The 25,831-nt window shown below is 34.1% G+C and overlaps 1 protein-coding gene across 2 annotated transcripts; it reads left to right on the top strand.

Annotated features, from left to right (window-relative positions):
• Positions 1-2,240: 2,240 nt before the first annotated feature.
• Ccdc90b (coiled-coil domain containing 90B) lies at positions 2,241-20,254 on the top strand. Of its 2 annotated transcripts, none has more exons than XM_027942644.3 (9): positions 2,241-2,740; positions 6,723-6,842; positions 7,939-8,042; positions 11,522-11,623; positions 12,158-12,199; positions 12,284-12,355; positions 12,462-12,515; positions 13,926-14,040; positions 19,683-20,254. In XM_027942644.3, exons 1-9 carry the CDS (start codon positions 2,641-2,643, stop codon positions 19,742-19,744), a joined length of 771 nt encoding a protein of 256 aa, XP_027798445.1. In that variant the 5' UTR covers positions 2,241-2,640; the 3' UTR covers positions 19,745-20,254. The 2 variants fall into 2 exon arrangements, with proteins under 2 accessions (XP_027798445.1, XP_027798446.2); XM_027942645.2 differs by lacking the exon at positions 2,241-2,740 and adding an exon at positions 2,742-2,815.
• Positions 20,255-25,831: the final 5,577 nt, after the last annotated feature.

Below are 25,831 nucleotides of genomic sequence, written 5' to 3'. Positions count from 1 at the left end.
ACTGTAAGTTGGGCAAAATTATTTAATACAAAGCCTATTTTATAATAAAATGTTGAATATCTCATGTAATTTATTGAATACTATATTGAAAGTAAAATAACAAAAACGGTAGTATGAGTACCCCCCATTAACTATGCAGGTGAAAGCACACAGGACCTGAACAATGTTTGAAGCACTGTTAAAATTAACTGTTGAATGAGGGGAATGCTATTGTCACAGGCTCATCACTTTCCCACTGACAGCTGAGGCTGGCCTGCATTACAAGGGTATTCTACAGAATGTTTTAAGACTGGGGAAAAGATCAAAATTTGAAATGTGAAGCATATTTCTATTGAATACATATCCCTTTACACCACCAAATCACAAAATTATATATCAAACTATCCTAAATCCGAAGCTGTATTAAATGCATTTTAAGATATGTTATTTTCAGTTTGCAATGGGTACAGGGCTGTAACACCATGGAAAGTCAAAAAAAATGTGTCAATTTTTCTGTCTCTAAGACAGTAAATCCATGTAGTCAGTAAGTTTAAAATACTTGATGACTGCATAAATATCAACTTGAGACATTTCTGTGAGTTATTGAATCATTTTTAATAGATTATTTCCAATTTTTATGACTAACATCACAATACTCATGATTTTATAATACCTTACATACGTGATTATTTTCTTAAGATAGCTTCTTAGACATAAAACTTTGGTATTACTTTAGAGTTTCATATATATCATTGTCATATAATATGTTAATTTCATAATAATTTATGTCATACATTATGTTAATTTCATAATAATTTTCTCGCATTAAGGATTATCATTTTAAAAAATGATAGGTAAGCAGCACAATTCACAATTGCTAGACTGTGGAACCAACCCAGATGCCCTTCAATAGATGAATGGATAAAGAAAATGTGGCATTTATACACCATGGAGTATTACGCAGCACTAAAAAATGACAAAATCATAGAATTTGCAGGGAAATGGATGGCACTAGAGCAGATTATGCTTAGTGAAGCTAGCCAATCCCTAAAAAACAAATACCAAATGTCTTCTTTGATATAATGAGAGCAACTAAGAACAGAGCAGGGAGGAAGAGCAGGAAGAAAAGATTAACATTAAACAGATAGATGAGGTGGGATGGAAAGGGAGAGAAAAGGGAAATTGCATGGTAATGGAGGGAGACCCTCATTGTTATACAAAATTACATATAAGAGGTTGTGAGGGGAATGGGAAAATAAACAAGGAGAGATATGAATTACAGTGGATGGGGTAGAGAGAGAAGATGGGAGGGGAGGGAAGGGGGATGGTAGAGGATAGGAAAGGTAGCAGAATACAACAGTTACTAATAGGGTATTATGTAAAAATGTGGATGTGTAACCGATGTGATTCTGCAATCTGTATTTGGGGTAAAATTGGGAGTTCATAACCAACTTGAATCTAATGTATGAAATATGATATGTCAAGAGCTTTATAATGTTTTTAACAACCAATAAAAAAAATTAAAAAAAAAAGAAAAAAAAATAAAATCATATTGATAAGCAAAAAAAAAAAAATGATAGGTAAAATAGCATATCTTGATTTGGGCACACCCCATTTTTTTTTTATATTTTTTTTAGTTGTAGTTGGAGACAATATTTTATTTATTTATTTTTATGTGGTGCTGAGGATCGAACCCAGCGCCTTATAAGTGCAAGGTGAGCGCTCTACCGCTGAGCCACAACCGCAGCCCCCACATCCCAATTTTTAAAAGAGCTATTTATATCTCTCTCCATGAATTGTCTGTTAAAATACGTACTGGCGGAATTAAAGTTTTGTTCTTTAATTATGCTATAGGGCTTAGAATGGTACTTGTTAAGTAGTCCTCGCGAAGTTTTGAACATATACAGATAGGTAACCTAATTAATCGCTAAAATCCTAAAGATTGTGAACCATTTTAGGATCTATATTAAAGCCTCCGAACACAGTTACTGTACATTATTTTCAGCATTTTATCATATGAAGCAAGGCCGGAGTAACTGAGGTCTGAGAGGGATAAAGAATGGAAGAAGAAATCCGTTTTCCTGAGGAGAGGAACCACACGGTCTAAAACAGTTGGTCCTCCAGTGCTACAGAGGGCGAAGCAGCAGGACGTGAAGCAGCAAGAACGCGCCGCGAACGGGACAACCAAGCTTCCCTGATAGTGGCGTGGGCTACGTGCTACGCATTCCCCAGAACGCTTCGCGGCCGCGGACTGCAGGTCCCAGGCTGCTGTGCATTTAGATAGTTGGGTCAGCCACCATTCCGCAGGGCGTAATGGCCGCCGCCCCTATGTGGGGAGACTGCTGTTGGATTATATTTGATGTCAAAAAACAGGTGCCAGAATGTTCTCCGAGATCCGGTTTTCTTAGGGCGGTGAAGGCATACATAGGTTGGGACGAAGTGATGGGAAAAGTAGGGCCTCTGAACTATGCTAGTGGATTGTAGGTCCGACTGGGGGAAAAAAAACACCCTTCGCGGGATCCAGGTTCAAATACACGAAGAGCGTGACAGACCGGAAACTACATTTCCCAGCATTCTTGCGGTACCAGAACTATTCCCGAAAGCCTAAGCGAGCTTCATCTGGTTTTCCGCTTCTTCTGGCCTACCGGACATCTCTGGAACATGAGGAGTCGCTGCGTTTGGCGGCTCCTGCGGTCTGGAGGCAGCGGGGGCCACTGGGTTTCAACTCCCCGCGGGCGTTTCTCGCCGGCCCTGCGGAGAGGTGAGCTGGAGTATCGTGCCACGATGCCTGGAGTACTGTCTAGAGAGATGATTCCGGTGGGTCGCGCCTGCTCGGGTGAGCCGGAGGCGGGGGTGCCACGCCTTCCTCCTGCCACGTCTGGCGCTGGCAACCCCGCTGCCCTGGCTCGCCGCTGGGGACTGGAACGCGGAAGACAGTACTGGGAAGTGACCGCTTTTCCCTTCTGAGCTCTTCTTTTTTTCTGTCACATGAGGCCAGTAACTTCGGAGCAAACGTGATCTGTGTTTGGGGAAACCCTTATTTCTTTTAGGACCCGTTCAGAAATAAGTCTCTTCAGTTGTTGGTCTGTAGCCTAAGTTTTTGGTAGACCGCGCACACGTATCAGGCACACGTACATGTTCAGTCCTTTGCAATCACATAGTAGCCATTAAAATAAATAAAAGCTGGCACCAACAAGTTTAGAACTAGTTGGTACTTCTGTTCGCAGTGTGTCCTGAAGAACATCTGACTTTGATAAATATTTACAGGGTTGTGTGTTGTGTTTTTTCCCCAACTTTTTCAATTTTTTGACTCTTTAAAAAGGTTATTCACAAAGTAGACACTTCATACCAACATTAGCATTCTCTGTGCACCTCCTGAATCTTTTGTACTAGGTGAACTGAGACAGTACACAAACACATCTCTCCCACCTCCACGCTGTGTTGTTTTTTTGTTTTGTTTTTTCCTTTGACACCAATGACACCAGTTGCGTCAAAAACCCGTACTTGTTGATCCTCCATCTGTAAGCTTGCTGTTTAGCTGCCAGGATTATTCAGGAAGTTTTCCATTACATAGTTTGGGTGTTGAACATATATACACATTGTGATGGTAACAGTTTTCAAACCCTGATAAATCTCATCTTTGTAAACTTTGAGAGATAACCTTAATATCTAAATGAAATTTAAAAATTAAATATTTTTAGAGACTAAACTTTGAAGTATATATCATACTGGAAAATACATCAGCACAGTAATTTTTAATGTTTCAACATATCCTCCCACTTGAATCTTAATATTCTTGGAGAAATTTAAAGTTTCCCCTTACAACAATATATTTTTATAGCCCTCTTCACTGTTCAAATATTTATTGAATGCTGTGTACAAGTAGTTTAAATTTCCCTAATAATATCAAAGAATTTGAAAACTTTGACTTCAGACCCTAGGGAGAACCTTAGTTATCATTAAGTCCAATTTCCTTTTTAAAGATGAATGAGTGAAGGCATAGGAAAGTGATGCGATTTGTCTTAAGTTTTATACCCAGTAGTGTTATATTCCTTGTTAATAACTACTTCCCAAACTTAACGGAGCATAAAAACACTGGAGATGTTTTTTTTTTTTTTTTATATATAGATTTTTATCCTGGAATTACTGAGTTAGTGTCTAGGGGTGGAGCCCAGAACTTTATTTATTAACCCTAGTAATTTTGATGCAACCATTATAGCATAGATCAGCATATAAGAATATGAGCTGTAATGCCTGTCTTTGAGTACTTTACCAAAAAAAAAAAAAAATCAGTCATGTTATGGAAGTGTTTTAGCTCTAAGATGATTAAGCACATTAATATAAAACTTGAGACTTAGATATAATGAGACACCATTTTACATGTTTTTTTAAAGTAAAGTCTGGCCTTTTCCAGCAAAACAGGAGCTTGGTGCAAGATAGGCCAGAGTACCAATCCATGATGTACAATTTAGTAGCTCTGAAAGCTGGGTAAGTCTTTAAACTTTGTTTCTTACTGTAAAACACATGCACATACAAGATAGGAATCAAATAATGAAAGGTTTAGGGTTTGGTGCAGATAAGGAAGAGACTTCCTGCAGAGCTCTGAAGGACAAAGATGAGCAGGCAAAGGAAAGGAAAGCTTTCTGAATGGACTGAGCAAAGTCTTGGAGAAGGAAAAGCACAAGGCATGTTTGTAAAATTAAGAGCCCTTGAAAGAAGAGATGAAGGAAGCATAGTGGGATGAGATGAGCTGTGCTCTGCAAGATTTGCTGGCAGTGTTAAAGTCTTTTTTCTATCTCAAATTTGAGAAACTGATGTTTATGTGAGGTAGTCAATGTTTGTTTATTGAAGCGAGGAACTGCATTAATCTGCCTATCAATAAAACTAAGATATGAGACAAATCACTTAGCTCTGAGCCTCAATTTTCCACATCCAGAAAATGAGAATTTTAAAGACTGAATAATAAATATAAAAACAATAAAATATCATATATTATTATTTTTTTCTAAATGCCAAATAAAAGAATGACCTTTTAATTAGGAATAGAAAATTAAAGATACCAAATCATTACTCCCAATGCAATTGTTATTGGAACTAATTTTTCTTTCTCCTGCTTTTATGTCTGACACTGACACACAAAGGCACATATCATTTTACCATTTCCATGTGGCACTCATCCAAAAAGAATGCTGATGCTGTGATAATAATATGTGTGTTTTTTAAAAATTGTTCCACCTTTACAACTGCTTCCGCTTATCCCTTCAGTTAAATAGAATTCTGAGTATATTACTGAATCTTCTTTTTATCATTTGAATTTAGAATTGTTGTTCTGTTTTAATAACATCTGTTTTCTGCCTGCTAGTTTGTAAAATCATTGAGGACATAAGGTATGCCTGGTTTTGTTCATTGTTTTATCCCCTGTTCCTAGTACATGGTCTGTAATTCAATAAATATTTGTTGGCTAGGAAGATATCTAGAAAGGAATCACATTTTCTGTACACTAGCAGAAAAGTAGTGCCTGGAGTTGCAGCTGTGCTTTTTAAGTACCTATTAAGTGGCTTAGGATAAATAAGAGACACAACATAGGGTGATGGAGAGAACATGAGCTTTGAAGTCAAAAGAACCTAAGTCTGGAGGCTGGGGGTGTGGCTCAGTGGTTGAGCACTTGCCTAGCACATATGAGGTACTGGGTCCATATTCAGCACTACATTTAAAAAAATAAATTATTGTGTCCATCTACAACTAAAAATAATCTTTAAAAAAAACAAGTCTGAATCTTAAATCTGTCATTGGCTCTCTGACCATAGACAAACCCCTCTCCTTTCCTAGGTGTGGTTTTTTTAATCTAAAAATGTAAATAACGCTGCCTTGACTTGTTAGTAATATAAACAGTCTAGGATAGTATCTTGTGTTATACTAACAGGCAGTTATTTTCTTAATACATAATAATATTAAATAAGTTGTATATGGGCAGATTTCTCCCCAAAAGCAAAGACCTTATTAAAAAATTCATAATCAGTTTATTAAAAAGGATAATACTTTGTCTAGGCTAAAAATTGGAAATTTGTTCAAACAGGAAACCAAGTTATTTCAAAAATGATACATATTTCCTAGGGCTTGTGTAGTAAATACTCAGGATTTTAATTCAAATTCATTGATTTGATGACAAAATGTGATACAATTATGTGCGAAAGCACTAGGTGCTGAAGATACAGTAATGAAAAACAGTTAAGACTTAAATTCTAGTTCAGAGACAAACAGCAAACAATAAGTAGATTAGAGCTGAAAACTGTGTAGGAAATAAACCATGGATATATAGGAGAGTGGGAATATGGAAAGCTACTTTAAATAGGAATATCGGTATAAAAATTTTCCATAGCTCTGAGAAATTTCTGAAGACTACAGAGAGTTGGGCAGTTTCTGTTCTCTGGTAATTAAGAGTTGAGACAATGATCTCAAAAGCATTTGATATGTATCATATTACAATTTTAGACAAGCTCTTAACAAAACATTTTTAATTACTAAAAGAAAAACATTGAATGTTTGCTATGTACAGAATAATAAAATAGACTTAGATAAAAGAAAGGCATGGAGGGGTCCAATTAACTTGTGTGAGGTTACAAAACTCCTAAATAGAAGAGTTAGAACTATATTTAAATATGTGGGGAAAATGGTTTAGAAGCCAAAGTATGATACCTCTATCTGCTATTAAAAGGAGGGAAAAAATTATCTTTTCTTTTCAGATTTCTTGACCACTACAACCAAGGAAGGATATGACAGAAGGCCAGTGGACATAACTCCTTTAGAACAAAGGAAATTAACTTTTGATACCCATGCATTGGTTCAGGACTTGGAAACTCACGGTAAGATACAGGAATACCTCTTGAAGGAAGAAACTTAATAGCATTTATGAATCACCTAGGTAAGACTATTGCTATTATGAGCAATTAAGAGTAACTATTTAAGTAGTTACAACATTTCACACAATAGAATATTTTACAGTCATTAAAAATGGTATTGCTTGAAGAATATTTACTGATATGGGAAATACTAAAGATATATTAATGAAAAAGGGCTGTAAAAAAATTTGGTGCAAAATTATTCCAATTAAATGAAAAAGAAAAAAACTAGAGGCTGATAATACAATCTGAATGGAAATACAAATGTTCGAGGATCACAAAAAGTCAAGCACAAAAATTACCAAATATAAAAGTGGCAATTTAACATGTGATATCACAGGAATAGAGAAATTGATTAATAGAACAAAATAGTATTCAAAGTCACATGGATATGAATGTAGCATATGATAAGGCATTTCACATGAGGGAAAGGAAGTGCCTCAGACATACTAGGCAAGTGCTCCGCCACTGAGCTACAGGCCCCAGCCCTGGTTATATTTTTTTGTGTGCTGCTTATATATTTATATTTTGCCCATTTTCCTCTAATTGCTTTTACTTGTTCTTATTGATTCCTAGGAATTCTTATGTTCAGCTTTTAATCTATCTGGAATTTCACTAAGGAAATCTAATATATTTCATCCAATGGCTAGTCATTTATTATATCTTACTTATTAAATAGAACAGTTGTGTCCATACACAACTACAAAAAAACAATTTTTTAAAAAATAACCAAAAATATATTAAAGGTGTTTAACCTCATTACTAACCAAGGACATACAGAATTAAATACAAACTAAAATAATGCAATACCATTTTTATGCCAATTATATACTCAAAAACAAAGACCAGTAATATTCTAAAGTTGCTAAGGATGTGGGAGGCATTTAGAATAGTAAAATTATAAAGTACTTTTAGAGAGTAATTTAGCATTATCAAGTTTTTAATTATAACCATTTAAAAAAAATAAAACAAATCTTAAATATTGAGGAAAGTTATTCTAGTGGTCTGTTCTGATAAAGATGTGTACATTTAAAAAGACATACTTATTTGCTGCCTACAGGTTTTGACAAAGCACAAGCAGAAACAATTGTATCAGCATTAACCACTTTATCAAATGTCAGCCTGGATACTATCTATAAAGAGATGGTCACTCAAGCTCAACAGGTACTATATTCATTTTTATCTCCGACAGTTTCATAGATGATTTTTTTTCAAGGAACGAAGGAAGAAAGAAAAGGAAGAGAGGGAAGAGAAAGAATTGAAGGGAAGGGAAGAAAGATCTTTAGTAAAGTCTGTATCTCTAGACAGACTGAAAAGTTAGAATAGTCCTAACAAGATTATGGCATAATACAAAGAAGGAATTTTGTCATATCTTCCATTGTGTGAGGTAATTATTTAAATCATGAGATGGTAGCAGATTGTTATTAAAAGTTTTTTCCCCTGGAAAGCCTATCACAGAAGAGCTAACCTTTCTTTACTATATGATACATTTTACTCGTGTCTTATATATGTTGTAGTTCAGAGACAAAAGCTAGAAAGGATTAAACTAACATGGCTGGGAAAGACTTTATAAATTGCTTGGCTAAGAAGTCTGGATATACAAATTCTTAAAGTCAACTATTTACTAAAAACTTAAGATGTAAGGAGCACAGTAAAACTGTTTAAGAATCTGTTTTCTGCTAGGTGTGATGACACATGCCTGTAACCCTAGCAGTTCAGGAGGTTTAGGCAGGAGGATCACAAGTTCAGGGCCAGCCTCAGCAATTAAATGAAGCAACTTAGTGAGACCCTGTCTCAAAGTGAAAAAAAAAAAAAAATTTTTTTAAAGGGCTGAGGATGTGGCTCAGTGGCCAAATACCCCGGGGATTAATCTCTACTACCAAAAAAAAAAAAAAAATCCATTTTCTTCTGAACTTATATTTTTTAATTTTAGTTTTTCAAATTTAGACTTCTTCCCTCAGATAAATATTTCAAAACATAAACACAAAAAGATAGGATTTTTTACATAATATTAGAATCTATTAAAGATTTTTACTATGGGCTGAGGCACTGGATTCTATCCTCAGCACCACATAAAAATAAATAAATAAAAATAAAGACATTGTGTCCATCTACAGCTGAAAAAATATTTTAAAACAAAGATTTTTACTATCATCTCCTATTAATTAGACATTGAAACTAAAACATTCATATCCTTCAAATTTGCGTTTGCATCATTTTAGCTTAATTTTTCATGTTCATAGCAGACTAGTAAATCCACTAAAGAAAAAGCCAACAATTATTGCATCCATAACAGAGTCAGAAGGAGCTACTGACATTTTAAATAAAAAGTAATTTACTCTTAAGTTCTTAAACTTGCCTATAATATAAGCAGGGAATTAAAACTAATTTGAAGAATCATCATGCTTCCAAGACCATTTAATATTACATATAAAATATAGGATTATGTATAGGAATATTACTATTAAACTTTTGGCTTTTTTCAAATTTCTAGTGTGTGAAGTTAAAATCGCATTCCATTCTTGAACTTAACATCATTGTTGACCTTTAGCGTATAATAAGGCACAAAGATGATGTCATGAAGCATAGAGCTAAGTTCAAGCAAACAAGCTAACTACTTGATTACTTCAGATCACTAAATCTGTTCAACCTCTGATGACTTCACAAAAGTTATAAAGATCATACTTCTAATAAGTTTGACCACTTAATAATGAATAATATCTTTCCATTTAAATGCGGGGGGGGGGGGTCTTTTGGTTTTTTTGGTACTGGGGATGGGACTCAGGGGTGCTTAACCACTGAGCGACATCCCCAGCCCTTTATACTTTTTGAGACAGGATGTCACTAAGTTGCTTAGGGTCTAACTAAATTACTGAGGCTAGCTTTGAACTTGCAATCCTCCTGCCTCAGCCTCCTGAGCCACTGGGATTACACACATGCACCACCATACCTGGCCTATTTAAAGTTCTGGAAGATAGACACTGTGCTGTATGAGTCACAGCTGTATGTTAAGAATGAAGTAAAAAGCAGCTACTATACAATCCCTTATTCTCGAGCTCAAACTCTATAAGAAATCTGTAATTACATTTCTTCCATATGTATTTTCAATAATAAAAATGCATTATATTTAATGTCATAGAACTCCTTTATAATGGTATTGGGGAAACAGGTGTGAAAGCCTCTAGAGGACACATCTGTAATGACCTCTCAGGTAATTTTCATAAATACTTCAAGCAGAAATGAGTAAAAGAAAATGAACCCCATTCCCAATAATATATGAGGGTTAGGGAAGGCATAGGAATCAGATATTTGTTGAACACAGTTGAAAACATTTATATTGTGTAGGATTCATATTTAAGTCAAAACATCCTCAACATAAAAATACTGGAGTCAAAGACTATTCTACTTCAGCCATTAGATCACTATGTCATTAATAATATATAGCTAACAATTACTGGATACTAACCGTAGGCCAAGAACTATTTAAAGTATTTTATATACAGTATTTACTTAATCTTAAAAATAAAAAACTCTGTAAGGTGTGGGTATTGTTATTTCCATTTACCAATGAGGAGATGAAAGAAGTTCAGTAAGTTGCCCAGAATCTCAAAAGAAAATGACAGAATTTGAGTTCAAACTCAGAGAATCTAACTCCACAATTCACACTTTTAAACTCTGCTTTATGAGTGTGTCTCATCTGAAAGTTGTTTTTGGAGAGATGTGCATTCCAGACCCTTTGAACACTGAGCTATATCTGAAAATGTTACAGCCTCTGCTGTCTAAAAGTCATCAGCTTTCAAATGGTCTTTCTATCTCATGCCAATCAAAAAATGACTTGCAACCCCAACAAAGTACCCCAATCACAGATTGTAACTTTAAAAATGGGATTAATGATCCTGTTCTTGTTTGGGCTTTTTTGTTTTATTTATAAACCCATTACACAGGGTTCTTCAAAAGGTTATATACAATTATCTGATTTATCTTTTAATAAAGAGCAATAAATTATGTCAGTAAGCTACCTCATTTTAAGATTAATGGTAACCATTATGGTTTTTTGTAAAGCCGCCTTAAATTATTACTACAAAAATTTCCCTTCTTAGCAAAGCAAAAGCTTTTAAGTATATTGGATAGAAGCCACCTTTTCTTTTGTATATTCTTGGTAGTGCCAAACATAGGAAAGATATGAGAGAATTTAAACAAAATTAATATTGTGCCGATAAAGAATAATTATTTTAAACAAGTATCTATGTATTTTGTTATAGTCCCTGACATTAATTTTTTTTCAATACCTTTTACCATTTTCCAATGGTAAAAAAAAAAAAATCCCTCAAATAAAAAGTAACAAAAGGTAATAAAACCCTTTCTATCTATGTGTTCAAAAAACAAAATAAATCCTTTGGTGAGGAACTTTTAGAGGCTAAGTAAGTAATTTATTGGAATTCTTTTTAGAATGTTTAGACCTAAACATTTAATTTTACTCACTGGGAAATGCATTTTTCTTCTTGAATCTCTGTAGGGTTATATGTTGTTTTGTTGTTTTTTTTTAAACATTTGGTTAACTTATTCTAAATTTCATGAAAATAATTCATGAATAAAACAGTGTCATTCCTAGATCACTAGGTTATTTTTATTTTATTTTCTAGGAAATAACAGTACAACAGCTAATGGCTCATTTGGATTCCATCAGGAAAGATATGGTCATCCTAGAGAAAAGTGAATTTGCAAATCTGAGAGCTGAGAATGAGGTGATATAAGTTTTAATTTATTATTGATACAAATAACTGATCTCTTCAGTATGTTACTTGGTGAATAAGACCAAATAACTTTATGTGGTTACTAAACAAGTTTTTAGATTAAAAATACACTGTTTTATCAATGCCTAATCTTTATGTGTAAATCAATTTCTTACATACTGAAGAACAAGAATTGCATTTTATGTACATAAAATTCACATAAAAGTCTTTGAGCTTACATACTATATACAATTTCTTGTATAGCTCATAATATAATGTATTCAAAGCTGAAAATAATATGTTTTCCATTTTATTTGATCCTCTATTGTCTTTTCACTTAAAAGTATGTTCCTGTAATCAGAAATGTGTTGTTATTCACTAGTGTATATATTTTTATATTTTATATAAATATATATGTATGTATGTATGAGTGTATATAGAAAGATAGATATTCAAATTTTGCTAATCTAGAGTCTCAGATGTTTTTTAAATGAATCAGTATGGGTTTTGGTTTCATGCTAATTGTTTATGATCTTTCTTACCTAGAAAATGAAAATTGAATTAGACCAAGTTAAACAACAACTAATGGTAAGTGAAATTTTTCCCATTTTAGTATCAGACAAATAAATATTGATTACAATATAGTTTTTTAAATATTTTCTTTCTTTAAAGAATGAAACCAGTAGAATCAGAGCAGATAATAAATTGGACATCAACCTGGAAAGGAGCAGGGTAACAGATATGGTAATAAGCTTGTAAATGTAGTTTTTTGGTTACTTATTCCTTTTTAATTCTTTTTAGTCTTTTATTTTTTTTTTTTTTTAATCTCCTGCTGCTTCATATCCTTTAGTTTACAGATCAAGAAAAGCAACTTATGGAAACAACCACAGAATTTACCAGAAAGGTAAGGGAGTAGTATGTAGAACTTTCTCTTTCATACTTTTCTTTATATGTATCAGTTTATAAGTTTAGACTTTATAAAGCTAGCCCTATAAAATCCATGATTTCCTCATAGCTACTATAGTTAGCCAGCACTTTGTGGGAAGCTGCCCCCAAATAAGTGGTTGTACATGAGCTCTGACATTACACTAAGAATCAAGATTTTTGTATAGCACACTTTTTTTTACCTAAATTATTTTTGCAGAGACAGTGACTGTGTCTTAAAAGACAAAGATTCACTATTCACTATTGGTATTTAAGTGCCTAGGTTTAAATAAATACTTATCTTAAAAATTTGTTAAAAAAATATTTATTGCAAATATTTCTTGCCGATACTGTTTTACATGCTTTACTTCTACTAATTTACTTAATTTTTGTATCAGCCTGTGGAAAGTAGGTACTATTATTCCCATTTTACCAGTTTGGAAAATGAGACAAGTTAAGATCACAGAGTTAATGACTGGTGGAGCTGGGATAAGAACCTGGATTCTAAACCCTATATTTAAAACTACTGCTTACCTTACCTTCTCAATAATCCTTAAATTTAATCATCATTTAAATTCTGTGGCTTGAGTAAACCCCAGCTTTCTGACCCAGCCTAGTCTTTTTCTTAACAGCCATCTGACATTATTACCCTATGTACATACATGACCAGTTTGATTCTATATCATGTACAACCAGAAGAATGATAAATTATACTCCATATATGTATGATGTGTCAAAGTGCATTCTACTGTCATGTATAACTAATTAGAACAAAATTTTTTTTAAAAAGTTATAAGTCATTTGGCTTTCTAATATAGAAGAGACATTACTATGCTCAAATTTTAATAGACGGGAAGGCTACATGTCTTCAAGAATCCTGTACTCTTACTTCTTGGCCAGAGAAAGTAGATAAGGAATTAAGCAAATTGTTTCACAACTGATTTCTGAGTTCTGGCTCCTATATATTCACCATTAGATATTTCTGCTAGTTCCTTTTATATTGGTGTCAGTTCATATTACATATTGGGATTTTTTTCCTTTTGCAGATAATATCTAAAATTTTAACCATAACATCCTAAGCACTTTACACAATAAAGTGATAGTTCTAGTATTAAAATTTTCGCTTTTCCATTTATCATCTTATATATTTATGTCTCAAGTGTCTTATGTGAGGTTTTTAGTAGAATATGCCCAGCATGTGATAGAAATTATTTCCAGTGTGGAAATTGGGGGAATGTGGTTTGTACCTTTGTGTCCGTTGAATTTTTTTAATACCACTATGCTTTTACTGTATTTCCCCAATGAAAATGTTTATAATGCAAAATTAGCACATAAATATCTCTACAGAGGAACAAAATTTAGTTGTCTTTCTTATTCCTGCTTACTACAGGATACTCAAACCAAAAGTGTTATTTCAGAAACCAGTAATAAAATTGACACTGAAATTGCTTCCTTAAAAACACTGATGGAGTCTAATAAACTTGAGACAATTCGTTATCTTGCAGGTAAGACTGTCAAAGAAAGGAATACTGTCATTCAATTTTTGGACCTGTTAGTTCCTACCTCTCAAGGTAACCATGTAGGTAGCAGAAGAAAAGGAGAAGCTATAATAATGCTTTTAGTGCTTAGTCCCCTGTAATGCTTGAAGAAGGCTTCAATCCCAAGATATAACTCACCAGGCAACTCTGTGCAACTTACTGAGAGGAAAAAACACATGGGTAGCAAAGAAATATATAAACCCAAGGACAAAATGATACAAAGATACAATGAAAATTTTCTTTTATTGCTTATATTCTTCCTTAAGGATTTGAGTGGGGTTAGAGAAAAAGAACACTAAAGTAGATACAGGCCATTAAAAACCATACCAAGCAAAGGGTAATGGAGGGTTGAAACTAACTTCTTCATTCAATTGCCTGAGCACAGATACTACCCCCAAATTAGATTATTTGTCATGTACTAAGCTCCTTAATTACTATCTGACATAACAATTATATATAACTCAACTAAAACAAACTCTACTAAAACATCTCTGGACCTAAAGACATCAGTTTTAATACCCAGGAAAATTCTAAAACAGCCCAGTTTGGAGTGTTCATTCCCTCTTTCAAAATTGATCACAAAGTTACAAAGGTTAGGAATGTGTTGAGGTGGACTCAGCTTCCTACAGAGTGTTTACCTGTAATCTTAGTTTAAAATAACATAAGATGGTAATGAGTTCCAAAAAGCTTTCATTCAGAAGTGAAGATATACAAAGCAGAATTGAATAGACTTAGTGGCAATAGCAAAAAAAATAAATAAATAAAATTAACAAGTTAGTCATTTAGAAAAACTTCGTTCTAAGTCATCCTCCCTTCTGTTTTTTACTGAGGGTTTAAAGCCAACAATACAATACAGAGGCATTTTTCTCCATCCTTATCCATCTATAAATATGTACTACTTACTAGTATTGTTAATGGTAAGCCTTTTAAGAAGCTAAAAATCTCATACTTTGAACAAGTGGGATGGTAATGTCATGAGTGGATCTGTTGGTTCTAGAATACCTGAGATAATTGCCTGTAAGACCCAGTTTATCTGAGATTCACATATTAAATTCAGTCATAAAAGGGGAATAAAAACTCCTAGTTCAGTTGTCAGAGTCCCAGCTTTAAAGATCTTGCATTTCCCTTGAAGAAGATATCAATGTATCTTAATCACTTTGGTTAATCGGTATCCCAGCTTACATTAGTCAGTAATCTTTTAATTTTAAATATTATATATCCAACTTTAACTAGTTTAGGCTTATTAATAAATTTTGAAAAGTCAGAGGCATATCCTAACAAGGATAACTGGAAACAGAATTTACTCTGTATTCTGCTCTGAATGTCCTCATTTTCTCCACACTAACTTTATGAGTTGGAAACATTACCACCAGTAGCTCCTACATTAATGTCATTCTACTCTCACCAACAAATACAAAAAAATCCCAGGAAATAGTCTGAAGAGCCCCCTCTTGGGGTTGCAGTTCCTTTTGGCCCAGATCACTGTTGCCGAGGAAGCAACAGCTGTAAAGTAATGGTAGTTCTGTTTAATCTGTGTTATTGTAGAATATTCTGTTCTGGGCAGATAAATAGTAATAAAAAGCTAACATTTGTGGGAAATTTACCAGGCACATGGCTTATTTAAGCATTTTACATATATGTAAGTTTACTGCTAGACAGTCCATAGAAGATAAACAGCAAACTTAAAAATAATTTGGAATGTCTTCATGATTATTAGTAGTGACAACAAGAAGAAATAAAAGCCAAAATAATAGGAACAAGAAATAAAGAGACACTAAAGCCTATCTACAAATTCAGCATAAGGTTCATTAGCTCCTTGTATTACCTTAGATAATTGACCTTGTAAACCTCCATGTCCTTGTAAAGTCTTCCATGCCTTACCTGCATCTGCAGCAATTTGTGCGTATACACCAGGATCATATGCAATTTGTTGCTGCTGATCCTCATAAGGTCCCTTTCCTAACAACATATCTAGATTTCACTGAGGATAACCAGCTGCTGCATTTCGCCTAGCCGTCTCCTTGCAAAATTCCTCATTAGCAACCTTCCATAACAGGTATTGTCCTCCATTTAGCACAGCTTTACACATATTAGCCCAATCTGCTGGCGTCATGTTCAAGTTGTTAATGGATTCGACCATGCTTACAGTGAAGGGTGCTTGAGGACCATAGGTTGTTACAGCCTCTTTTAGCTGCTTCACTGTTTTGAAATTTAAAGCATGGTGAATTCGCTGCCCTCCTGCCTCAAATACAGGGCATGTTAATATTTGAGATCCTGTCTCAGGATCCCAACTATCAACTGCAGGGGTTGGGGGGCCTCCCAGCATATGGAGGTGGCGCTGTTGGTTGGGCACTTACGCCCTCTGGTGATAGAAAGGTGTTAGTAGCAGTCTCCTGTTGTAACTTTTCCCCTGATGGCTTTTTCTGCTCTAAGCTTTCTTCCTCTATCTGACTAGCTCGAAAGACCTTCTCTTTTACTTGAATCTTTTCCTCTTTCTGACTAACTTGAGAGACCTTCTCTTTTACTTGAATCAATATGTCTTCTCCTTCCTCTACCTTTGTCTGAACTGAAGGCTTTGGACTAAGCAAACAAGATGCCAACGCCCACAATGTCAGTGTGCCAACTGGCAGAGTTCCTGGGCTTTTCTTTTCTATTCTTTTTAAATCTTCACCATGATGGTTCCATTGTGATATATTTAACAACTCCTCCTTAAAAAGCCATGGGCTACATTTTTGTATTGTATCAACGTATGCCCTGACTGCTCTTGATTTTACTGAGATGCCTCCTTCCTCTAACAATTTACTTAACACTCTTTCAGTTTGTTTTTTACTAATTTCTGATCCCATATTTCTACTATAATACAACCCAACAAGATAACGCCTAACAAAACAAACAGAGTGAAACAAAATTGGAACAACACAAAATCATTATAATAGCCTCCTGAAATATCCATCCGTACTTTCTCCCTATCTGTTCCTCAGATGTGAGTGGTTTTTCTTCCATCTTACACATCTCAAGGGACAGGCAACTTAAAACAAAAGTGAAGCAAAACAAAAGAATAAATTTAAAATGGCTACCCATCCTCTCGCCCTGCCCTCAGGGGCAAGCAGTTTACCTTATCACTTTGCGGCCCACCAAATGCCGCAGTCTGGCTGGGCACAATTCAGGAGCCACTTGTCAAAAGCATTATTTAAGCATTTTACATATATGTAAGTTTACTGCTAGACAGTCCATAGAAGATAAACAGCAAACTTAAAAATAATTTGGTATGTCTTCATGATTATTAGTAGTGACAACAAGAAGAAATAAAAGCCAAAATAATAGGAACAAGAAATAAAGAGACACTAAATTTGGAAACACTTCTGTATTCTAACAAAGAAATGAAATACTTTCCTCCTTACAATAAATTCATCAGCTCTTAAATTAGCAAAAAATAAAAATCACCTAGATAGCCACATGTGGCTCAAAAAAAAAAAAAAAAAAAAAAAAAATTACAGGGCTGGGGCTGTAGTTCAGTAGCAGAGCCCTTGCCTATCACATGTGAGGCACTGGATTTGATCCTTAGCCCCACATAAAAATAAAGAAAATAAAGGCATTCTGTCCATATACAACTACAAAACAGCTTTTTTTAAAAAAAAATTACAAATGTCACAGTACAAATAAGGCTAACAGAATGGTTTTCAAAAAACAAAGCTTTGTAGTCAGGTATACCTATTCTTGAATCCTGGCTTCACCATTTGCTGGTCATATAGCTTTGGGCTTGTTGCCCCATCTATAATACTACTAATCTCATAGGATTTTAATTATATCTAAATAAGGTAATGTATGGAATCACTTAGCACACTGCCTGACACATGGTAAATAGTAGCAGGATCAAATTAGATAATGTATAATTAATTGCAGTAAGACAAGATATTCTTTTTTTTACCACAATACCTTTATCCTATTTATTTATTTATTTATGTGGTGCTGAGGATTGAACCCAGGGCCTCATATGTGCTAGGCAAGTGCTCTACCATTGAGCTACAGCCCCAGCCTAATATATTCTTAATGTTATTCTTTCTTCTCAAATGTCCAGATTCCCTACGTATCTTAGGCCTAATTTCATTTCTTAAAAATGAGGAACTGATCTTATCATTAACTAAGTTACATTAAATAGCCCAATTAAGTGGAATAGTGTAAATTAGATTTATACATTATAAATAAAATCGCTTTATTTTATATAGCTAATTTCTTGTGTCTTTAGTCATAAAAGTTTGTCCTTTATCTCAGATTCTCCATTTAAAGATGCTTTCATGGCCTTTTAAACAAACTGGAGATTAGAGAATCCTTAAAAGCCTTTTTTTTTTTTTTTTAAAGGTGCTGTGTTCAAACCCAAGTCCTCGTGCAGGCTAGGCAAGAGCCCTACCACTGACCCACATACCCAGCCCCCTTAACTTCTTAAAGGGGGCTGAAACGTTTTCTCTTAGAATGATGTAATATGGAGCTGGGGTTGTGGCTCAGTGGTATAGCAATTGCCTAGCATGTGTGAGGCAGTGGGTTCGATTTTGCACTACCTAAATAAATGAATAAAATAAAGGTCCATCAACATCTAAAACTATTTTTTTTAAATGATATAACATAAAGAGCAGGTGGTATGTGGGCTGAAGATGTAATTCAGTGGTAGAGCATTTGCCTAGCATGCACAAGCACCACAAATAAAGGGGGGAAAGCAGGTGGTATATTAATCAAAAAGCCTTATGCTTTTTCTGCCCTCTACTCTCTGAAGTTTTTTTTTTAAGGGTTTTCATTAAAATTTAAGTTTTTAGTAATTATGAGAGAATTCTTTCTTTTAAAAGAGATGGGTTCTTTATTACCTAGGATTCCCCAAACTCTTGGGCTCAGCCTAAGTAGTTGGGACTACGGGCCACCGTTCCCAGCTGAGAAATTATTTTAAAATGCACGGAAAAGACAATATAAATTTTCTTCTCCAACTGGCAGTGTAGCTCAGTGGGAGAACACTTGCCTAGGAAGTACAAGGCCCTGGGTTCTCCCCAGAACCACATACAATTTTTTTCCCATAGATATATTAATGCCTGTTCTATTAACCTAAAACACATAATTTTTAACATAAGAAAGATGATTTTATTGTAATATGAAATAGTTTATAATTTTTTAGTCATTTGTTACACTATTGTCAATGACTTTAAATACTGTTTATAGATTCTGACTTATCATCTACATTTCTAACTTATTTTTATCCTTACTCTGTCTTAAAATTTAGGAAGCTTTTAAAAATAATGTATTGCCAGGTACAGTGGCACATGCCTGTAATCCTAGTTTCTAAATAAAATGTGAAAAGGGGCTGGGGATGTAACTCAGGTTAAATTCCACTGGGTTCAATCCCTGTTACCAAAAATAAAAATAACTGGCTTTAATACTGTGTTATTAATTATTATCTTTATCTTAGTTTTCTAAGGAAACAAAAACAAGGTACAGAATTTATTTCCTTTATTTTTTTCTTCATCTAAATTGAAAATAATATTATTCTGTTAATCCCTGCAAAATAATAACGAATATTTGACTTGTAATATAGTTTCTTTTTTCTTTTTTTTTTTTTTTTTTTACAGCCTCAGTGTTCACTTGTCTTGCAATAGCATTGGGATTTTATAGATTCTGGAAGTATTACTAACTATCCTACTGTTGGCTGCTATTGACTTCGTAGAATACTACACCAGGAGTTTCTTTAAACATTTTCAGTTGCTGCAGAAAATTTACAACAACATTATTCAAAGTATGCGTGGACTAAAGAGAAGTATTTTTAAGTATTTTATCTTTATTTTATGTGTCTGTATTTTATTTGTTTGAAAAACTGTCATCCAAACCCTGATTTATTTGAGATAGAAGGGCATTTTGTCCTCATCCTTTTGATAGTTCATAGAAACTGAACTAAAATTTTCTTGTATTTGCTTCAAGAATTTTGTAAATCAAATAGAATTTTGTTGGTATGTGCTGCAAATTTGAAAACTATGCCTTAGCCTACATGTTTACTGGACCTAACTCTCCTGATTTTAAGTACTGTAGTTAAATTTTTATATCAAATAAAAGATTATTATAAGAAAATATGATTCAAATGTATGATATGTCAAGGTCATCGTACTGTCATGTGTAACTAATTAAAACAAATAAAAAAAATAAAGTAGCTTGGTTTTGAAAGTGTCTCACTGTATAACAGGAGATTATTTTCTTTTTATAAGAAAAGTAAACAATAATTTTTAAAATGTGTGCTCCAGTATCTAACCACTAGTATAAAAATCTATGAAGTTATTCTGATCATTACACTTACTTTTTTATTTTTTAAATTTTTCATATAAAAACCAGGGTTTATCCTTGATTTTCAATTTAAAACAATTTAAATCAACCCATCTTAAACTTATAAGACAAAACTTTTTCGAATGATTCATTTAAATTCAGCAAACATCTGTTGGTATATATAGAGCCTACTCCCAGGAAACTTATATGGAAATCCAGGTTTCAGGTTTTTATTTTGTTGCTTTTGGGAACCCTATATTTTTTCTAATTTAGTGTCTCATGACAATATATATGTTATTTTTTTAAAATTACAAACTGTCATTTTTATCTTAGTTCTATAGTTCTAGCCACATTAAGAAGCCACAGTAAGAAAATGTTAAACACTTCAGAATATTTCATAATTCCTTGGCAACGGCTTTAAAAGTTTGGTAATCCGTCAACCAGTTATTCAAAATAACCCTACCTTTTTTAAAAACTTTTTTATTTCTAATCAGTTATACATGACAGCAGAATGCTATTTGATTCATTGTAGAACACAGTTAGAACACAATTTTTCACTTCTCTGTACACGAAGTAGGGTCATGCCATTCCCATTCATGCAATCATGTATGTACCTAGGGTAAGGATGTCTATCTCATTCCACCATCTTTCCTATGCCTATACCCCTTCCCCTCCCCTCCCCTCTGCCCAGCCCAAAGTTCCTCCACTCATCCTGTGTCCCCCCCCCCCCATTATAGATTAGCATCCACTTATCAGAGAAAACATTCAGCCTTTAGTTTTGGGAATTGGCTTACTTTGCTTAGCATGGTATTCTCTAACTCCATCCACTTACCTGCAAGTACCATAATTTTATTCTTTTAATGCTGAGTAATATTCCACTGTGAATATATATCACAGTTTCTTTATCCATTCATCTATTGAAGGCCATCCTGGTTGTGTTCACTATTTGGCTATGAACATTGATGTGGCTGGGTCACTATAGTATGCTGATTTTAAGTCCTTTGGGTGTAAACTGAGGAGTGGGATAGCTGGATGAAATGGCGATTCCATTCCAAATTTTTTAAGGAATCTCCATGCTACTTTCCAGATTGGTTGCACCAATTTGCAGTCCTGCCAGCAATGTATTAGTGTGATTTTTCCCCCACATCCTCACCAGCACTTGTTTCTTGTATTCTTGATAACTGCCACTCAGACTGGGGTGAGATGAAATCTTAGTTTTGATTTGCACTTCTCTAATTGCTAGAGATTTCAACATTTTTTCATATATTTGTTAATTGATTGTATATCTTCTTCTGATAAGTGTCCAGTTACTTAGCCTATTTAATTTATTGATTGGGTAGTTTGTTTTTTTGGTACTAAGTTTTTTGAGTTCTTTATATATCCTAGATATTAATGCTCTAATATGTGTGTGGTAAAAATTTGCTCCCATACTATAGTCTCTCTTTTCACCTCACTGATTGTTTCTTTTGTTGAGAAGAAGCTTTTTAGTTTGAATCCATCCCATTTATTGATTCTTAATTTTATTTCTTGCACTTTAGGAGTCTTGTTAAGGAAGTTAGGGCCTAATCCAACATGATGAAGATTTGGGCCTGCTTTCTCTTCTATTAGGTTTAGGGTGTCTGGTCTAATTCCTAGGTCCTTGATTCACTTTGAGTTTTGTGCATGGTGAGAGATAGATAAGGGTTTAATTTCATTTTGCTATATATGGATTTCCAGTTTTCCCAGCACCATTTGTTGAAGAGGCTATGTTTTCTCCAATGTGTGTTTGGGCACCTCTGTCTAGTATAATAGTATAATATTTATGTGGGTTTGTCTCTGTGTCTTCTATTCTGTACCACTGGTCTACCTGTCTGATTTGGTGCTGATACCATGCCATTTTTGTTCCTGTGGCTCTGTAGTATAGTTTAAGGTCTGGTATTGTGATGCCTCCTGCTTCACTCTTCTTCATAAGGATTGCTTTGGCTATTCTGGGTCTGTAATTTTTACAAGTGAATTTCATGATTGCTTTTTCTATTTCTGTGAGGTATGACATTGGGATTTTAATTGGTATCACATTGAATCTATGTAGCACTTTGGGTAGTATGGCCATTTTGACAACATTAATTCTGCCTATACAGAGCATGGGAGATCTTTCCATCTTCTAAGGTCTTCTTCAATTTCTTTTCTTCGTTGTTCTGTAGTTTTCTTTGTAGAGGTCTTTCACCTCTTTTGTTAAATTGATTCCCAGGTTTTGTTTTTTGTTTGTTTGTTTGTTTTTGTTTTTGTTTTTTGAGGCTATTGTGAATGGAGTGGTTTTCCTAATTTCTCTTTCAGAGGATTCATCAGTGATGTGTTGAAATGCATTTGATTTATGGGTATTGATTTTATATCCTGCTGCTTTGCTGAATTCACTTATTAAATATCGAAGTTTTTGGTGGAATTTTTTGGATCCTCGAAGTATAGAATCATGTCATCAGCAAATAGTGATAGTTTGAAACCTGCCTTTTTTTTTTTTTAGATAGGAAAAATATAGAAAATATGCTGAGTAATATTATCTTAGCACCAAAAAAAACAAACTACCCAATCAATAAATAGGCTAAGTAACTGGACACTTATCAGAAGAGACTCATGCACATGGTCCAGTGAGTGAGAATCAAAGGATTTTCTTCAAAGATCTAACTGCTGAGTTGTTTTCAAAACAAAACTCTATATCTTAACATTATCCTATTACATTCTGATTCATTATCTCCAAAATCTCTTATCTACAAGTTCTTAACACATTATAAATTTCTATTACATTAATAAAGACCATCTAGGCTAAAGTCCACTGTAATAAACTACAGTGCATTTCATTCACTTAATCCTTATGACAACCTGCTATGTGCCAAAGAGTGTGAGCTCCCTGTGTACACAGCGGTAAACATGTTTAATTCTCATAGAACTTAATAATCTTAGTGGAGATATTAAACAATAAGTTATATTAAACAATAATATATTTTTAATTGTAACCAGATGGAAGACTTCCTCCATGAGAAGGAATAGCACATGAAGAACATCATAACATTGTCATCCACTCTGCTCTAAGGAATTAAAGTAACTTATCCAGTTGTAAATTTGGTAGGAGAAACAGGCTGTAGAAGCTCAGTTCATCCCTATTCTTATTTGGAAACACCCTATAGAGAATATACATTCTATTCTGCTTCTATGGCAAACAGGCGTACTTCTCTCTTACAGTCCAGTGTAAGAATCCTAAGGGCTAATGTGTCAGCTCCATGGTGTCAGGGTCCTGACTCCTCCTCATCTTACTCATTTTTATAATGTCCAGTGACTCACCACCACATCTACATTTTAGAAGAAATGGGCAGGAGGTGGAAAACCCTTTCCCTTTTAGGGGCATGACCCTAAGGTATATAACATACTATGTTTGTTCACATCCTATTGGACACAACTTCCATCTGATTTGATGCTAGGGAAGCTAAGTTCTTATCCTGAGCAGCAAGAAACCCCAGGAGGTACTATAACTATAGAAGAGAGAAGAATAGATGTTGGGGACAACCAGGAAACCTCTACCACAGGTACATGCTTCTATTACAATGTTCTGGTATTTCCTACCTCATTGATAAGAAAGACATAGACTTGAAAAAAACAGAAGCAAATAAAACAATTTATTGGGATTAACTCCAGAGTCAATAATTAGAGGGGGAAAATAAATCTGTATAATCCCAGAAGATGAGAGAAATGTTGCATTTGGAATTCCAGAAGTGGTAAATGAGAATGAGGACTGAACTTTCGCTGTTAAGGTTAGAACCACAGCTCTGCAATATGTGATCCTAGGTACAACCACTTAATCTGTCTATAAAATATATCTACTTCATATTATTGTAAATTCAAAGTCCATTGGAAACTTCAGAGAAACTTAACAATAGTGAATATAAGGAGTATCAAGAGAATAGCTAAGTCTTTTTTCCTTTATTTTTTGTGGTGCTAGGGACCAAACCCAAGACCTCACACATGTTAAGCATGCCCCTTACCACTGTGCTACATTCCCAGCTCAAGCTGATCTATTTTAACACCATTAACCAGCCTGAACTTGTCTTAGCAATCCAGTGTACTCTTCTGAAGGCAAACTAGTCCTCATGATACTAGATTAAATTGTCCTTTAGCATCTATGAAAAGTATATGTAAGGATACCAAGAATGGACAAGCTGGTATATTGTGGTTTGAGAATGCTACTGCCAATGAAGCCAAAAGCTAGTGATCAGATATTCAGAAAAAGATAAGATCTAGACAGAGCCCCCAAGATAGTCACAATCTTTGCTAGTTCATGAAAGGAAAAAAGGGAAAGAAAGGGCAGGTAAAATATGGAAACTAAATCAGAACCTAACTATATATCATACATTTTTTTAAGTCAGCAAAGAACAACTAATCTTAATTTGAAGTGGGGGTTAAAGGGAAGAAAAATAATAAAGCCATGTATTTCTTATCCTGTCCAGGCTGCTTCTTAACTATACTCCTTCTAAAGCTTGCAAGACATACAAAGGTTGAATTCTGAAGCAGATTATGTAAATGGGTATTCTTAGCAACACATATTATGCTTTTTTAATAATAGCAAACTTTCAGTTTGCATAAAACTTTGCCAAGTGAGATATTTGGTTGCTATTGTAAAATTAGTTATATCATTTGAAAAACAGAAAAATGTTAAAACTATACGCACACCAGGCATGGTGCACGTACCTGTAATCCCAGCAAAATTTGGGGGGCTGAGGCAGAAGGATTACAAGTTCAAAGCAGCCTCAGCAACTTAGTGAGACCTTATCTCAAAATAAAAAACAAAAGAGGCTGGGGATGTGGCTCAGTGGTTAAGCACCCCTGGGTTCAGTTCCCATACCAAATAAACAAACACAACAGCAGCTGTAAATAGTACTTTAGAAAGTGAAAGAAATACAATCCTATTATGGAGTCATAACAGAATTTTTAATAAATTTAATATCTAGAACTAGATTTCCTTTAATTATTAGACTGGACAATTTATATTTTACAAATTTAATTGCTCATAACTTTTAACTTCCTTAAGTAGGTATATAAAAATTAATTTTGGGAGGGAGTGTACAAGTAAATCAATATAATTTTAAAAATTCCTATGATAGGGCTTGGGCTATAGCTTAGTGGCAGAGCGCTTGCTTAGCACGCATGAGGCACTAGGTTTGATCCTTAGCACCACATAAAAATAAACAAATAAAATACTTTGTGTACAACCAGAGATATGAAAAATTGAGCTCTATATGTTTAATATGAATTATAATGCATTCTGCTATCATATGTAGCAAATTAGAATAAATTTTTTAAAATAAAGGCATTCTGTCTATGTACAACTACAAAAAAAATTTTTTTAAATCACTATGATAAAATATTCCCACCTTCAGAAATGGGATAGTAGCATATCAGAACAATTCTGAGAAGAGTTGCTATAGATTTATATTTATACTGA

This window comes from Marmota flaviventris, chromosome 9 (genome assembly GCF_047511675.1).
Source record: "Marmota flaviventris isolate mMarFla1 chromosome 9, mMarFla1.hap1, whole genome shotgun sequence".
Classification (NCBI taxonomy): Eukaryota; Metazoa; Chordata; class Mammalia; order Rodentia; family Sciuridae; genus Marmota; species Marmota flaviventris.
The sequence above is the reverse complement of the archived record's forward strand: the minus strand, read 5'-3'. Positions and strand labels throughout refer to the sequence as shown.